The sequence below is a fragment of the Pongo pygmaeus genome, chromosome 12 (genome assembly GCF_028885625.2).
Source record: "Pongo pygmaeus isolate AG05252 chromosome 12, NHGRI_mPonPyg2-v2.0_pri, whole genome shotgun sequence".
NCBI lineage: Eukaryota > Metazoa > Chordata > Mammalia > Primates > Hominidae > Pongo > Pongo pygmaeus.
Window position 1 is genome coordinate 33,820,120 of NC_072385.2, and position 17,517 is coordinate 33,837,636.

The 17,517-nt window shown below is 36.9% G+C and overlaps 1 protein-coding gene across 9 annotated transcripts in view; it reads left to right on the forward strand.

Annotated features, from left to right (window-relative positions):
- TMEM182 (transmembrane protein 182) overlaps positions 1-17,517 on the forward strand; it is a 108,858-nt gene that overhangs the window by 18,769 nt on the left and 72,572 nt on the right. For 3 of the 9 annotated variants that reach the window (XM_054475203.2, XM_054475202.2, XM_054475209.2), the window contains exons 1-3: positions 9,316-9,447; positions 9,685-9,784; positions 11,427-11,525. In XM_054475203.2, the coding sequence (XP_054331178.1) occupies positions 9,316-9,447; positions 9,685-9,784; positions 11,427-11,525 (331 nt within the window). Of the gene's footprint in view, positions 1-3,364; positions 3,445-4,502; positions 4,628-5,472; positions 5,558-9,315; positions 9,448-9,684; positions 9,785-11,426; positions 11,526-17,517 lie in introns of those variants that run through there. The other 6 variants (XM_054475204.2, XM_054475210.2, XM_054475208.2 and 3 more) reach the window with 4 other exon arrangements.

The window sequence follows — 17,517 nt, forward strand, 5'->3', positions numbered from 1 at the left end:
CAGCTTCTAGCTTATGAAGTGTAATATGCAACCTTAGAAAGAATTATTTTAATTCTAAACGAATGAGGAAGTTAAATTGAAATTACAATAGTTTAAAATGTGTATTTGTTTATAAAATAGATCTATCCCTATAAGTCACATCATTTTGATTTCTAAAATTCCCCAAATTCTATATGAAATGATTTCACTCTTTGGTCCCTAGTTTTGTTTATGAAATGTTTTACTGTGTGCTTATTGCATTTGAAGGCAGGAATTTAACAAATGAGTTTTAAGCTTCCCCCCACCGCCTTTTAAGAGTTACTGTACTTAAATGCACTAATAGAATCCTTTATGAAATAGAGCCTGGAGCTAGGTAGCAAACCATTTTGCAGAGGGAAGGGTGTTTTTGTTATATAACTCCCTTGGTGTGAATTACTTGTATAGGTAACTCTCAATTTAAATGAGCATAAACTGCCTAAATTAATGAGGTGAATGAGCTTATGGATCTTGCTGTAGTCATGTTCAGTGTAAACTATTCATTGGGGTCTAGATGCCTAGATGAAATCATCTTAGTTAAGGCTATTCGACATCAAATAATGTGAAATTAATAAGTCGTTGTTCTACTATATATATTTTTATTTTTTTTAAAAAAAATTGAGATGGGGTCTTGCTCTGTTGCCCAGGCTGGTCTAGAACTCCTGGGCTCAAAAGATCCTCCTTCCACAGCCTCCCAAAGTGCTTGGATTACAGACATAAGCCACCATGCTCAGCCAGTTCTGCATTTTTGATAGATAAAAATTCCCAACAACTGACCGTAATGTACCGTGGAATGCAAATTTTGCCTATGGCCAGCAGGTGGCAGTGTTCAAACCAATTTAATTAAGCTCAGTAAGATGAATAGCTAAATTTTTACTGAGCATCTACCTTACAGCATTGTGCTAGGTGTAAGAGATGCAACACTAAACAAAAATGGAACCACGTATTGCCCTATATAGTTTATTTGTTGTTCTTGTACTATGTGTAAGACTAGAAAACCTCTGAATAATCCCTCAAAATGCTTACAATATGACCGTGTTTTATATTGATGGGTAAGGGAGGTAGTGGAGAGGATGTCACACAAGAATCACGAACTATAATACAAAATTAAGATTAAAGGGTCAGTAGAATCACAGAGACATGTGCCTCATAGGCATTAAAATCTGTTTCAATAATGATCATAGAGAAGCAATTTATTCTTCGGGTCATCTCTCAGTTTACTGTCCTGTGTCTAGGATGGTGGGCCACAATCCCTTGTGTGTAATCCTTTGGGCCAGACGTGTTTAGAACTCAGAATTTTTGGGATTTTAGAAAAGTAACACAGTACATATACTGTGCATTACCTAACACCCACTCGTGGAACCTGGGGAACCTTGAAATAAATCAAACACATTCATATTTATGCCATAAAATATATGAGAATCCATGCTATATGGCTTCATGTTGGTCAGATCTGCTTTGCCAAAGCTTTGGGTTTTCAGAGACTTTTGGATATTAGGGTGGCAGATGAGGTATTGTAGACCTATAACATACTATCCCATGAAAAAAGAATCTACCCTAAAATCTCCAAAAAAGATGTCAGAACTTTCTTTGGTAAACCATTCCACTTTTTTAGAACATGGATTCACAGCTTGTAGAAGCTATGGGAGTTTGAGTTCTGCATTTGTTTAAAAATTTGTTCAGCATTGTTTGGTGTTGAGCAATGGCATGCTTGTGTTTTCAAACTAAAGTAGACTAGAATTAATTTTGTTTTGGGAATGTTTAAATCATTTCATTGGATATTTTGAGCTAATTAAGAATATTGCAATGTTAGGATTAGAAATTTTGACTATAGAAAAAAGAATATTTTGCTCATGATCACTTAAAAATGTGACTTGAGTTTCTGCTGAGTTTCAGTGTACCTACTGATAATAAAAACAAGTTAACTAAAAAGTTAAGTAAAAAGATACTGAATCAAAGCAGGCAAAGCCTTCTGTTGCTTATAGTCATCCAGCTGTTGCTTATTCAGTTTTATTTAACTTGTGAAAACCAAGGGTAGAATTTACCGTAATAGAATGTTACTGATCTTAGTGGATTCCAGATTTTAACAGATTGCTTTTTAATTTTGTAATTTAAGAAACAAACTTAGAACATTTTCACTGCAGTTTCTCTAAGTGAATAGAAACCCTAAAAGAAATATTATTTCCAGGAAGCCAGAAGAATCTTCAAATGAAGTTATGACTGAAATAAACAGGATAAGGGGGAAAAAAAAGGAGGATAACCAATGAGGTCACAGAGCTTTTCAAATGGAAGAACCATACCAGTGTTCTTAGCCAGGCACGTTATTCCTTCAGATATCTGATTTTACAAATTGACTTTGTTGATTTTATTGTTGAGTCCTTTCCTTGTTCTCAGAAGTATTCCAAGCAGTGCATATAAACACATGCAAAAATGTGAGGAGCACAGGAAGGAAATTAGGGAAGGCAGGGTGAAAGCTAGCACATCACTGTTTGTACTTAGCTTCTGATCTTACCAGGTACCAAAGTGAAGAGAGAAGCACTCTCAGTTACATGAGAGTATTACCTCACTGAGGCCAGAGAACACATTCTAGTCACTGTATCCAACCAGGGCATAGCATGGTATGTCTTGGAGCAGGCAAGTGATATATGCTTGATATAACAAATATTTGTCAAATGAATCAAGATTTATAGTGTCTTTAAGATGAAAAATAACAGTAGTGCTCTGTAGAAATTCAGCTTGTATTTAGCACTCAGACATTTCCCTCTGGCGTTCGTAAGGGGATGCTGTTTGTAGGGGCCAATGTCCCCAGTAACATCGTTAAGAACAAGGGGGCAAATTGTATGTGGGCTTTTCTTCATTTGCTCCTTCATTATTAAACTGATTTGATTGTTGAAAAAAACATTTATTGACTCAATTTGTTCCACAACATGTGAATTCTAAAAACTGTCTAGGAAAGGGACAGTGTAATTAAACGCATATGAAAACTTGTATGAGTTATGTGAGTCTCCTTGCAGAGTGTTGCCGTTAACACTTAAAGAACATGTAGTTCATAGTAGGCACTTGGTAAACATTTATTGAAGGAACTAATGAAGAGGTCATCAGGTAGATGGAAGAGAAAGGCATTCTAATCAGATGGGGAACAAGCAAAGATTTGAGGAGCTACTGGTGCTCCAGGAGGAAGGATGATGTGTGTGTATTGGTGTGGGAGCAATGGGAACATCTGGTGAGAAATTAGTCTGGTTTGGTGAAATAGATTTAAATCAGATTTGCAGTGCTAGCAAAGGGAGTTTTATTTTATTGTGTTTTTTGCTTTTTAATTTTATTATTTGTTTTTTAATTTCTTTGTCAGAAATGTGATCTCCAGCCAAAGTGGAATAGAAAGCTAATACGTAGAAACACCGGCTCATTTGATACACGTCATCTTACCAGGTACCCCTAATAATCCTCTGAAGCAGTATTCCCGTTTTCCATATTAAAAAACAGAAATCTGCCAGGTGCAGTGGCTCATGCCTGTAATCCCAGCAGTTTGGGAGGCCGAGGTGGGTGGATCAATTGAGATCAGGAGTTGGAGACCAGTCTGGCCAACATGGTGAAGCCCCATCTCTACTAAAAACACAAAAAATTAGCCAAGTGTGGTGGTGCGTGCCTGTAGTGTCAGCTACTTGGGAGGGTGATGTGGGAGAATCACTTGAATCTGGGAGGCAGAGGTTGCAGTGAACTGAGATCCTGCCACTGCACTCTAGTCTGGGCAACAGAGCAAGACTCCGTCTCAAGAAAAAACAAACAAACAGAAACTCAGAGAGTTGAGCTATTGGCTCAAGATCACTCATTAATGAAAGGGAACTCCAACTCTTCTTAATTAAGCAAAATCCCATTCTTTTTTCCTTTTTTTTTTTTTTTGAGATGGAGTCTCACTCTGTGGCCCAGGCTGGAGTGCAGTGGCGTGATCTCAGCTCACCGCAACCTCCGCCTCCGGGGTTGAAGCAATTCTCTGCCTCAGCCTCCCAAGTAGGTGGGATTACAGGCACCTGCCACCACGCCTGCTAATTTTTGTATTTTTAGTAGAGATGGAGTTTCACCATCTTGGCCAGGCTGGTCCTGAACTCCTGACCTTGTGATCCACCTGCCTGGGCCTCCCAAAGTACTGGGATTATAGGCATGAGCCACCAGGCCTGGCCAAAATCCTATTCTTAAGATTGGCAAGGAGGGAGAGTAGAGTATCTACATGGGGAGCAGACCTGCTACCTATTCTTTTCCCCAGGCTCATCTTCTCTTGGATGATCACTCCGCAGCCCCTGCTCAGCCACATTGCCTCCTGATTTAGACTTGGGAGCACAGGGAGGACGGCTGAAAGTCTTAAACAAACATTTAACATTTAGGAAATTAACATAGAGTCATTACCCATAAATTATTGTGAGTTGCCTTTAGTAGTGGGACCCCGTGAAGATCCCTCTTTGCTTACCTCTGTCCTTCCTCATGTCACAAAGAAGATCTTTAGCTCCTACAACCATGAAGACCTTCAGAAGATGAAATTCCTGCCCAAGAGAGTGGATGCCCACAGAGACACTGGTTGTTTCATATTCTGCCTACTAAAGACTTATCTGTATTCAAGGTATTGGAGTACTCGTCATGGTGCCTGCCACTTGGTAGAGTCTTATGCATATTAGCTGCTATTAGGCACCTCAGTTTACATTTTTGACAATCAACTTCTCCTACAGTATTGATCCTGAGATACCATGCTTATTCTTGTGGCCCTAATGACTCAGTGTTTTATTCTGTTCTCACACTGCTATAAAGAACTGAACTACTAGAGACTGGGTAATTTATGAAGAAAAAAGGTTTAATTGACACACAGTTCTGCAGGCTTAACAGGAAACGTGACTGGGAAGCCTCAGGAAACTGACAATCATGGCCGAAGGCAAAGAGGAAGCAAGCATCTTCTTCACAAGGTGGCAGGAAAAAGAGAGTGAAGTGGGAAGTGCTACACACTTTTAAACCATCAGATCTCATGAGAACTCACTCACTATCATGAGAGCAGCAAGGGGGAAATCCATCCCCATAATCCAGTGACCTCCCACCAGGTCCCTCTTCCAATTTGACATGAGATTTGGGTGGGGACACAAATCCAAACCATATCACTCAGTGTGATAACCTTATCAATGTAAAGAGTCAATATTCCCATAAGAAATAGATACATAGACTAGCAATGGAGCCGTTTTATTATAGGATTATTAGGAGTTGAGGTTGAGGCTTAACCAGCCCTTTCTATTGAAAGGCCCCTTTTCCTGCCCTTTCATTAGAAAAGAGAGAGAAAGGGAAGAGAGAACCTATGTCTCAATTTGTGAATTTGTGAAGAACACCACAGCTGCTTAACAGCCTTCCTAGTGCATGGACATTTTCTTAGGCTTCTAAGATTACTTGGGGAAGCAACACTGAATGGCTGTTAAAATTCCTTAGGAATCATGGAAAACTAGAAGAGTTTCAACTGACAGGCAAATGTCCAATTTTCTGAAGAAGAAAGACACCTTTTACCTCCTCGATGGTAAGCTCCATTTCATGTCTTCATTAGCAAAAGTCTAATAAGGATTTGTTAAAAGATAGTTTGAAAACATCTGTACAGGAAACATGCACCCTGCTAAAATCCAGCTCTCCAGAGCTTAACAAGGACCAAGCTGGGCCAAATCAGCACTGTTTCTTTTAGGGGTAGATTGCCAGTTGGATTGCTCAGGAGGTCATGTATTTGCATCTCAGCCAAGACTCCTAACACAAATTGATTTCTATTTTATTTCGGTGCCTGTTGTGTGCCAAGTCCTATGCTAAGCATTGAGAATTATCAAGCTAAAATGGCTCAGTTTTATGATAGCAAAAGTATTCTATTTTTCTCAATTGATGCACACATAAGAAAGGTTGGAAATTCTGAAGTTAATAAAATTAATGGCTGATTTAATATGTTGAATACACATACCTAGTTCCTGAGGCAATGCCGCCCTAGCGAGTGGTCTTTCGTGGCATTTATCCGGGCTCTGCCCTGTCCTGTAAACACTCTAGCAACATTTTTATGGTGATGTTTATATAGTTTTGGATAAACCAAAAATGGTGAGAAAATGTTATTCATTGATGAAACTAGTCCAGAAAGATGATCCTTTTCTCTGACAAAGACCAAAATTGTGATAAATAATAACAACAAAGTCTTATACTCTTTTCCCCTAATTAAAAACAATCTACTTTTGTATATGCATGTGTTAAAGATTTAGTATTAATGCATGGAATTTGAACCATAAGCCATTGAAATATAAATAAGATAAAATCTTCCTATCCAACAGATTTCTCCTTCTTTCCAAACAACAGCACTGTCACCTACAACCACAACTGTACAACCACTGCAACCACAACCACACTAATCCAGGGAGGGGGTGTGTGGGGGAGCAGTAAAATGTGTACAGGATGACCAGAGCTCATTATTAAACCTCCATATATTTTGTTCTAACAAATCTTTTTTTTTCCCCCCACTAGCTCAAGAACTCCTCAAAGTCAGGGCCTATATATTGTAACCTCAATATCTGATAAAATACCTGGACCCTCAAAAGTCCACAATAAGCACTTCTGAAGATGTATTCCCCTCCCCTGCAGAAAACTTAGTTTGCTCTAATATTGCATTAATTATAGAATAGCATCTGTATTAAGTTTATATTGCTACTATAACAAATTGTCCCCAAATTAATGGCTTAAAACAACACAGATTTGCTATCCCACAGTTCCAGAGGTCAGAAATTTCACAGGGATCTCACTGAGCTCAAATTTGTGGACAGGGCTGCGTTCCTTCCTGAAGGCTCAAGGGGAGAATCTGTTTTCTTTCCTCTTCCTACTTCTAGATGCACTCTATATTCCTTGGCTTGTGGTCCCCTTCCTCTGTCTTCAAACCAGCAACTGTCTGACCCTTTTGCTGTGGTCACCTTTTTCTCTCTGGCCACTCTGCTAGGACAGATTCCCGGGTTTTCATGTAAGGTTTCCTGTAATAAGATTGGGACCACTTGTGTAATCCAGGATATTGCCATGTAAAATAACATATTCATAGATTAGGATTATGGCATGAACATTGTTGTGAGGCCATTAGTACTCTTAGCACAGCATCCAGATAAGAACGGCAGTAGTGTTAAGCTGTTAGAATATACCCCGAATATTTTACTATGTCTCACTTCAATTGAGCACTTGAAAATTGTAGGAAAGAACCAGAACAGAGAGGAGGAGGTTTGGAGTTGTACCAATCTCAAGGGCGTTTAAAGGAATAGAGTGTTTGGCTTAGAAAAATATAGCTTAGACCTCTATATAGGGGTAGGGGAGGACTGTGATTGATGAGGCATGAGGTGATGGCTGTCTTCAAAATATCAGAAGGTTCTGTCACAGACAGAGGATTGAAACTTGAGCTTCACAATCTCAAAGGACAGAATAGAATAAATATCTGGAAACTTCTAGGATGCAGCTTTTGGCAGAAAATCAGGCAGAGCTATTATGGCTGTTACTGATGTCCTTAAATGCCACAGGCTAGAAATGTCATAGCTTGATGGTGTGGGAAGTCTTATAAAAATATTTAAGCATTAGATGAGGGATCAACTCAGATGAACCCTTAACTTAAATCTAATCCTTAATGATTGTGTAACGTTCTATATGGCTTAGAATTCTATTCATGGTTTTGTTTTTTGTTTGTTTTTTTTTTTTTTTTGAGAGTTTTGCTCTTGTTGCCCAGGCTGGAGTGTAATGGCACGATCTCGGCTCACTGCAACCTCAACCTCCCGGGTTCAAGCGTTTCTTCTGTCTCAGCCTCCTGAGTAGCTGGGATTACAGGAACCTGCCACCATGCCCAGCTAATCTTTTGTATTTTTAGTAGACATGGGGTTTCACCATGTTGGCTAGGCTCCTGACCTCCACCCACCTCGGCCTCCCAAAGTGCTGGGATTACATGTGTGAGCCACCGCGCCCAGCCTTATTCATAGCTTTTGAATACCTCCAATTGCATATAGCTACAGCCTAACAGGGCCCTTCATCTTTATTGAGAATCTTTTTGTTCTCACAGAATCCATTGTAAGGATCTATCCCATGTCACAAAAAAGAAGGGCTGAAGAAAGCTGATAGAGTTGAGATGCCCCCTTGGAAGATTAAATGGTCCAGATTATTGTTGAGAATATAAAAACAATAGCCAAAGGAACGGTGCAAGATTTTAAATGCACACAAATACTTAGAAAAATACTCTCCTCTGGCGTATCAGACATAAAAACAAAACAAACAAATAAGCTGTAAAGAGTAAAGGCTTGAAGAAAGTGTAGATTCATTGCTATTAGGTGGTCTGTGTGAGTATTAAGTATGATTCATATTTTGAGGAAGTTAGATATTTTAAAATGAAGGAAAAAGAAGTAGATCGGATTATTTCATCTTAATTCAGGAAATAATACATTTTTGAGACTTTTTTCATCAGTCCACTTTGGGGATGATTTTTTGGAATAACTTGTATAAGACTCATGAGGCTGCTGCAGAAAGTGTTGTTTTTATGTCACTAGTGTATGCTGCATAAAACCTCTTCTTTATACTTTCAAGAATTATGTTACCATGAACATTCTTGACCTTTTAAGTATACCTCTGAATGTTTAGATTATAAACGTGAACTGTACTGTGTTATGCTAGACTATTTGACCAAAAACGTATTTTCTACCACAAAAAAAGTCCAAAAGGAATTAAGTTAATTACAACTTCAATTGTATTCAAGATCGGTCTTTGTGGTTCTTTATATCTGTGATTTATATATCTTCAAAGAGAGTCTTAAGTGTCTTTGGGATTGTAATGGGCATTCTAGACTAAGAGGAGCTTGTTCAGACACAAGATTTGGGGCCAATGCTTTCAATGACTTCATAGCCATTCCATCTTCTTTCTACTTCTGTGGATTACCCAACAGCAATAATGATAATCTGAGCCAGTTCCTGATACTTCTCTCTATAGTCAAGAGAAGGTCAGCTATTTTTTGATCCCCATGGGAGAAAGACAGCTCCTCAATCACTATCTTAAAATAGCCAGCAATTCTCGGCTGCTGGGCTGGAGTCCCTCCAGGGGCGAGCAAAGGGAATATGAATCTGCTGGTGGGGCGTGAGCGAGAAGCCACCAAAACATGAGCTAGGACAGCCTTCTCAAGAAGATTCTGCCAACTCAAAAATATTATTCTTTTTTTTTTCTTTGCTGTTGTTTCTGAGAAACTAGGTGTCTTACCATTTTAAAATTTCATATTTTATTTAAAAGGAAACCAGTGAATTGAAAATGAGATTAAATATTGCTATCTTCTTTGGAGCTCTCTTTGGTGCTTTGGGGGTGTTACTCTTTTTGGTGGCTTTTGGATCGGATTATTGGCTTCTTGCAACTGAAGTGGGGAGATGTTCAGGTGAACAGAATGTGAGTCTCTTCTTCAAAATAGTGATGCACATGGTAGTTATGAAGATAGCCTTATGTATGCTCTTGAAACCAGAGAATAGTAGTGGAGTGTCTATTTCTTCATAGAAGAGATATGTAGAAAGCTACTGAGCTTCGTTATTTGGGATAAAATACATGTCCTTAAAAATTTACTGGCTGTAGTGATTTTGATTATATTTCTTGTATTGATGGCAAGTTACTTCATTTTGTTCTGTGCAGATAGAGAACGTCACTTTTCACCATGAAGGGTTCTTCTGGAGGTGTTGGTTTAATGGGATTGTGGAAGAGAATGACTCCAATATTTGGAAGTTCTGGTACAGTAAGTACAATTTAGCTTTATTTTCCCTCTAGTCTGTAAAATAAAAATGAACAGTTTCTTACATAGTATATGTCACTTTTAGCGGACTGGATTGTGAGTTACAAAATCTCAATTAGATGTCTTTAAAAGGTTCATCATGTACAGATTCCTTTTCAGTAAGTAGACATGGCTATAGGAATAATTATTTTATTTTTTAGCATAAAACAGGAGTCTGAATATTTATGGCAAAACTGAATTATCCATTGTTTCACTGCTCCTGTTTAGAATACACTAACTCTAACAAACAGAACAGGTATTGTCTATAGCATTTTTTCAAGTGTCTGTGAATACTATGTTGCAAATAAATAATATTTTTTTGGTATCAGCCCTTGAAATCTCAAATGTAAAAATCCATAAATAGAGATGTATTATTTTATATTCATAACTTCAAAGCTAACAGTATCTTTTTTTAAAAAAATAATGAAACTTAATTACCAGCCATGGCAGATGAAAGCTTATATTATTTAAGCTTTAACCAAGTTTGTTGGCACTATCAAGAAGTGCCTTGCTTTTGATGTTTGTGTTCTCATTGAAACTTTAAAGTTCTTTTTTAAGGTAGCATAACTTTTAAAAACTATAATGCATTTGTTCAACTCTATTCTTTATATTGAATTAATCTTTGAAAATCAATTTATTGAAAATAGCTAGCACTTATTTCATTGTATTCAACAATGAAAGGGCTGTTTATTAGCCTAAAGCTTATTGAGAGTTGAAATTATTAGTCTTCTTATCAAAAATCAAAGTATGGTATTTACATAATAGTCAGGATTATGGAATATTTAATAAAAATAGGAGGTCCCTGAAGACTTAAGCAAGCTGGTGATAAGTTGGCATATATAAGGAACAAAGTAGTGATGAAGCAGCGTTTTGAGGCAAGTACCTGATAGACTGTCTTACAGTGGATTTGGGGGCAGGAGAATAAGCATACAACTTGCCTGTGGAAATGGTTTAGACTTTAGTAAAGGGAAGTAAGTCAGACTGTGCAAGAGGAAGATTTTGCCAAAGACTTAGAGAAAGAAAGAATATTTCAATATTTCAGTCCACCTTAAAGTGTACATATAAAAATTTTAAGTTTTCAGACAACATAAAAGTGCCTTCTTGTGATGTTTTCAAATATTAAAAATTATTTGAATTATTGTATAACTTATCATTTGCATTCTTCCCTACAATAAAATGGATATATAAGAATTTTTTTATTAATTTGAACTAATCAAGGTTAAACTTAAGTTTATTAGATTTTTAAAACAATTATTTTTTATTCCCTACTGTGTGCTAGACACTGTTGGGTACTGGGGAGTATGTGAAAAAAGATGAAATGTGGTACCTTAAATCGTAAGGTGATATAAAGGGCATTTGTGTTTATTCCATTGAATTATGTCATGTAGCTAGATGTTCTGGATGAATCCACCTTCGTCTCATGTGCATCTTGATATGAGTTTCCTAGAAGGCCTTCCTCCTCACAACAATTCGCTGAATTTGCTGATGGAACCAGTAGTTTTATTTTGCTTGTGTAACCCTTGTGCTCTGTATTTCTGTTCCATTAAGGATGAGTCATCATTGAGCTTTTCAATAACAAGTGCCATTGTTTTGCTGTCCTTCCTAGCCAATCAGCCACCGTCCAAGAACTGCACACACGCTTACCTGTCTCCGTACCCCTTCATGAGAGGCGAGCACAACTCGACCTCCTATGACTCTGCAGTTAGTAAGTACCCTCTGTCCTCAGCCTACTTCTGAAAGGGTCTTATCTTTCTGAAGGATGCCCAGATCAAAATTGTTGTGAGTAATTAAAAAACAATTTAAGACCTGTAATTTCAATATTTTTGATCTCTGTTAGATTAAAAAATGTTATTTTTAATGTGCCATTTATAATTTTAAAGAACATAACTTTGATCTAAAAGTAAAGTCATTGTAATTTACTAGCTGCCTATAAAAGTATTTTTAAATGTGTTTTTCCATATGAAGATAGTAATATTTATTAAGAAGAACCACTTCTTAAGGTTTTAACAGACCTAAAACGAGTCCTACAGTTGAAAATGTTGTAATATACATTATACTTCTAAAACTTTTTGTCATCATTACAAATGAGAATATCACATATAAATATATAATATGTATACAATAAATATATATGATATAAATATATAATTATGCTACTATATTCATACAAAATGACTGAACTCTGTGTGTGTAATATCCCATAGGAGACAGACAGACAGATATCATTAACTTAAAATCACATTAAGAACATGAAATTTGTAATAACTTGCTAAGGGTTGATACAGACTATCAATGTCGTATATAGAACAAAAAAATTTTTCAAAAATAATAGCTATTATATTTAATGTTCTCAATAAATTAATATTAGTCAGCATTCTCCAGAAAAAAGAGAAACAATAGAACACATAAATATATATTATATATACACATACATGTATATACATATGCATGTGCACATACACATACACAGAGAGTGAGAGAGAGTGATTGTAAGGACTGGTAAGTCTGAAATACACAGGGCAATGGCAGGCTGGAGATTCAGGTCAGAGCTGATGTTGCAGTCTCCAGTCTGAAGGCTGGACACTCCAGTAGAATTTTTCTTCTGCAGTCTGGAAGCTGACTTTCTTCTTCCTCAGGAAACCTGTTTTTTCTCTTTAGATCTTCAACAGATTAGATGAGGCCCACTCATAGTATGGGGTAGGGGGTAATCTGCTCTACTCAAAGTCAAGGGATTATAAAAGCTAATTGCATCTAAAAATACCTTCAAAGCAATATTAAGCTGGTATTTGACCCAACAACTTGGCACCGTAATCCAACCTAGTAGATATATAACAATAACCATCACAGAACTCAACACATCTTTACATGGAACAATTTTTCATCTTCCTGTTAAATATGTAATTCCATACATTATAATTTTGTTTTACTTTTGTCAAAGAATGTAGCATTTGCTTGTATTACATCATTAATAGCACACTTATAAAGAGGGTATGAGGTCTGAATAGGGAAAGAGGTGAGCTGACCCACAGCTGTGCTTTTCCACCAGGGTTCCTTGGGTTTGAAGGACTGGGACCATTTTCCTTGAAAACGTGTGGTATGGATGCTCCTTCCCATTAAAAACTGCAGAAGGCACCTCACTCACATTTGTCAAAACCTTTGTGTCATGTCAGATGGACTTAGATGTATACAAGCCTACCTGTCACTAGTAAGAGAAGAGATGGATGGCATAGGAAAGAATAGGAGAAACTCTTTTGTTTTACAGACAAGTTAGAAAACGATGCTCCTTTCCCAACATTCTTACTTTTATAAAATGAACTGAAAAGTAATATAAGGTTGGTTTTCCAGAACATTAGGTATTAGCATAAATATTAGTATTGTTGTTATTCATATAATGAGGTCCTGTGATAAGATAGGTATTGTAGGCACTGTATATTTTAAAATGATCACATATTTGAAAAGCCTGCACTTCAAGGAGATAGTTGAGAACTTGAAAAACAAAGTAACGTAATCTGTGCATGGTAATTATGATGGAGATGGATTGTAAATATATGTCAGAAAAATACTGCAATTACACTTAAAATTATTATGCAGCACTGCATTTAATTAGTGTGTCACTTTTTTGATCTAGTGACAAAACCAAATCCAATTTTTTTAAATTATCAAATTCCTCGTTGGCACACGTATTGGAACTCATTTACTTTCAGAAACTTTGTCAATCACTTTAGGTAAAAATGATTGAGATGTGCAAAGATGTGTTCTACAACAGAAATACTATACACAAGTTTCATTCATCCCCATAATAATACAAGGAAATTTGATATTATGTTTGTTAAATTTGGGGTTTTTTGTTTCTTTCCTGTATCCAAGAGAAAGGTATAGATTTCATTGGAAGCTTTGTACCTGACTTTTCAGTATGGTTTCCTAGTTAATGAGACTACATATCCTTCACTATGCTTTAGAGCTACTATTAAGTTGCATATAGCTTCACAATTACTCAACATCAGATACTTGCCAGGTCACCTTTGGTAAATTGAAAGTATCATTTATAAATTCTGATGTATTGTGGCCTGGCAAATTATTGGTGAAATGGCTTTGTAATGTCCTGAGTTTTTACAATTGCAGTTAGCCAATATTGAATTCAGTGAAAATAATATAATGGTGTATGATTTTTCTGGAGTAACAATTTTAGAATTATAGGACACTACCGATGAAATTATCCTTTTATAATAAGGAGACTGAGAATTAGAGAAATCATGTGACTCTGTCTTCATACAGCTGCTTATTGGCAGAACCAGTGCAAAGAACCAAGTCTCTGGCTTTTGTTTTATCGATAATCTAATAAACTACAATGAATGAAAAGGCTAACTGTAGTGCATACTATTAAAAAATATAAGTCTTTTATTTGTATCTTAACAAAAGAACAAATTAAACTTACATTGGCTCTTTCTACCTTTATATTCGAATCTGACTTGTGTGTATAATCAGGTCTAATTCAGTGTTTTCTTTCTTTTAAAAGAATCTCAAATACATATTCTGAAATTCAATTATCCTCAAATCTAGTTATTTGAATGACTGGCCAAGCCTGGTGAGGGTGGTCTAATTCGCAGAATTGCTTTTGAGGTAGGCTTGTGTACTTCTAAGTCCATTAAACAATTCTGTTACCTTTGGAGACTTGTCAGAGTCTAGATTTTCTGGTTTGTTTCATGTTTACATTCAGTCACAGTTCACTTGTTTGGTATCATTTGGCAATGATGTACTGAACATAAACGAATTTTCAAGACAATTCAACCCTGAGAGAATTAATTTTTTGCTTTCTCAGTGTCCCCATAGCCTTTGATGACCCCTCTATCAGAGTGCTCATTATGCTTAACTGGAATTGTTTGTTTACTTCAGTTCCTTCATTATTTATTTGAGCTCTCCAAAGCATAGTTCCTGGTAATTACTAGATGCTTAAAAATATGTCTAGAATGACTTTATGCAAAATTACAGTTACTATTTTCTGTAATAAACTAGTTTGATTTTATTTTTCCAAGTGGAAATGTTTAGAAACTCAATTGCATACTTTTAGTTTCTTCTGAAGCAGAATGCAATGAACACAATTTCATCTTTTCTTGATGAGTGGGAACAAATATATACTTACAGGGGTGAGCTATCTGACCTTCTTTAAGGTCCTCCGTCTCAGTATCTGTCCCCTTGCCCCAGGACCTTCCCTAAACTTCCCCAAATGCTGTTCCTCTCTTCCTTCCTCCTCCTCCGTTCATTTTTCTAGCAGAGCGGGTTTATCTCCAGCTAGTTCAAACTTCAGTTTCCCAAGGAAGACTTCCTTACCTGCCCCTTCCCCACTGGTACATGCTCTGGGCCATGCTCTCCTTTATAAAACCCAGTCTTTAATTTGATAATTCATAGCACAGTTTTAAATTATTTACTCATGTAATTATCTTGTTCATATACTTTACTTCTAGTTCAATTCTAAGCTCCATAAGAGTGGGAGTCTTGTATGTTTGACTCACTGTTGTATCCACTGTAGACCAAAAGCTGAATGCATATTTTGGGGAGACTTCATTATTACACTGTACTGTGGTATTAATACTGATGCCCTAAGTCACTATTGATGTGCAGAATTTCTTTAGCCCTTTACTAAATGGACCTACACAGCTCTTTAAAAAATTTGTTTGGCCAGGTGTGGTGGCCAAAGTGTTGTAATCCCAACACTTTGGAAGGCTGAGGCGGGCAGATCACTTGAGGTCAGTTAGAGACCAGCCTGGCCAACATGGTGAAATCCTATCTCTACTAAAAAAAAAATACAAAAAAAAAATTAGCCAGGTGGGGTGGTGCACATCTGCAATCCCAACTACTCGGGAGGCTGAGGCATGAGAATTGCTTGAACCTGGGAGGCGGAGGTTGCAATGAACTGAGATCATGCAACTGCACTCCAGCCTGGGAAACAGAGCAAGACTCCATCTCAAAAAAAATTTATTTTTTTGCATGCTTTTTGTAATTTTTGGTCTTCCACATTATTTTCGCCTGCCAGCTGTGTTTTGCTTTTATTGTCGATGTTTATTTATCTCGTACTATTTTCTGGTCTTTTCTTCTTTCACCCTTATAGAAGTGTAAGCTGAAGTGAATGATGTGAGGCTACAAGCAGGGAGGCAGTGAGGCAAGATGTTAGTTGGCAGTGCATTAGGCTGCAAGTAACAGAAAACAAAAAGGTTATTTTTCTCCTGGAACAAGAGGGTCAGAAGCAGCTTCCACAATGATGCTGCCAGGAACCCAGGCTCTGTGAACTGTTTCTTCTACCACCCTTGGAGGTGGACAGTCACCTTCATGCTCTTTCATCCTCAGAAAAGAGGAAGTGCTTCTAGAATTTAACAGTCAGTTTCTGCCAATGTTTTATTCATCAGAACAATGCCATATATCCCTCTGGTTGGGACATGTTGTTTTGGGCTGTCTAGCAACACAGAAGGGAAATGGAGAAAGCCTGGGAGTGAATGAAAATCAAAATCATTCAGTGAATCAGTATCATCAGGGGTTGAACAAAGGTGGGACAGTAAAAATGAAAAGGAAATAAAGAATATAATTGATATGTGAGGAGTTAACATGTAAAATTGGTAGCCAAACAAAAAAGAGCTGGAGGGATCAAGGATGATGAAGTTTCCTTTTCAAATAGGTGTAATTCAGTTTAAATAACATACAGTAAAAAGTAATGTGGACACATACCTTCAAACAAAAAATACTATTTTAGTGGGTTTTTAATCCTTTTAAAGGCATATTATTTTCTGTTTTAATCGTCATAAATACACATGTCTATCTTGCTTTTCTGTTTTTATGTTAGCACACATTTCCCCATGTATTTACTTAGTGATTTCTCAAATTTTAAACATGTTGGTTGCTACCTCCACATCAAAAATAATTCTATGTATGTAGCATTTTTTTATAATTTGTATTTACTCTTTGGGCTATATTTCCAGAAGTGTGAATAGTGAATCAAAATATAGGAATAAGTTTTCTTTGGCGTTGTTATTGTGCCATACTATAAAATTGCGTGCCAACTGGTACTAAACTGTGAATTGCTTCCGACTAAGAAAATTTGGTAAGGTGGACAGAAATCTGAGAATTAAGAGGAGGGGGCATGTTTTGAAGTAGAGCATGGTGATTTACTTTGGTTTGGACATATTAAACTTGAGTTGATGGTGGAATACCAGTTTGTAATAATAATTCAGCAAATAGCTTGATATGCAAAACTGGTTTTCCTGAAAGTCATTAATTATCATAGTTGATAGTGATGAGAAATTGCAGAGGTGATTTTTGATTTCAAATATAATCTTTAAGGAAAACAATCATAGGAAAGAGGACAGTAAAATACCAATTATTCTTAGGGGAAGAAGGGAAGAAGAAAGCCCACAAATGAGGGAGAGAAAGAAGCATTAAGAAACAAGTCAGTGAGCAGTCTGGTGCATTTTCTTGGGAAGGAGGCAGTAGTCTTCAATGTCAAACACAGAATGAATGGACATGAGAAGCAGGCAGGAAGGAATTGGATCATAAGGCAATGATGCAAAAGTTCTTGGGGCCCAGTAGCTCCGTCTTCACCAAGGGCTCAGCTACAGACACCCAAAGTCTCCTTGTTCCAGGCACCTACTTCTATCCTAAATCCACCTGACACTTCCAGATCATCTGCTGTGTATCCCATCCCGGTTCAC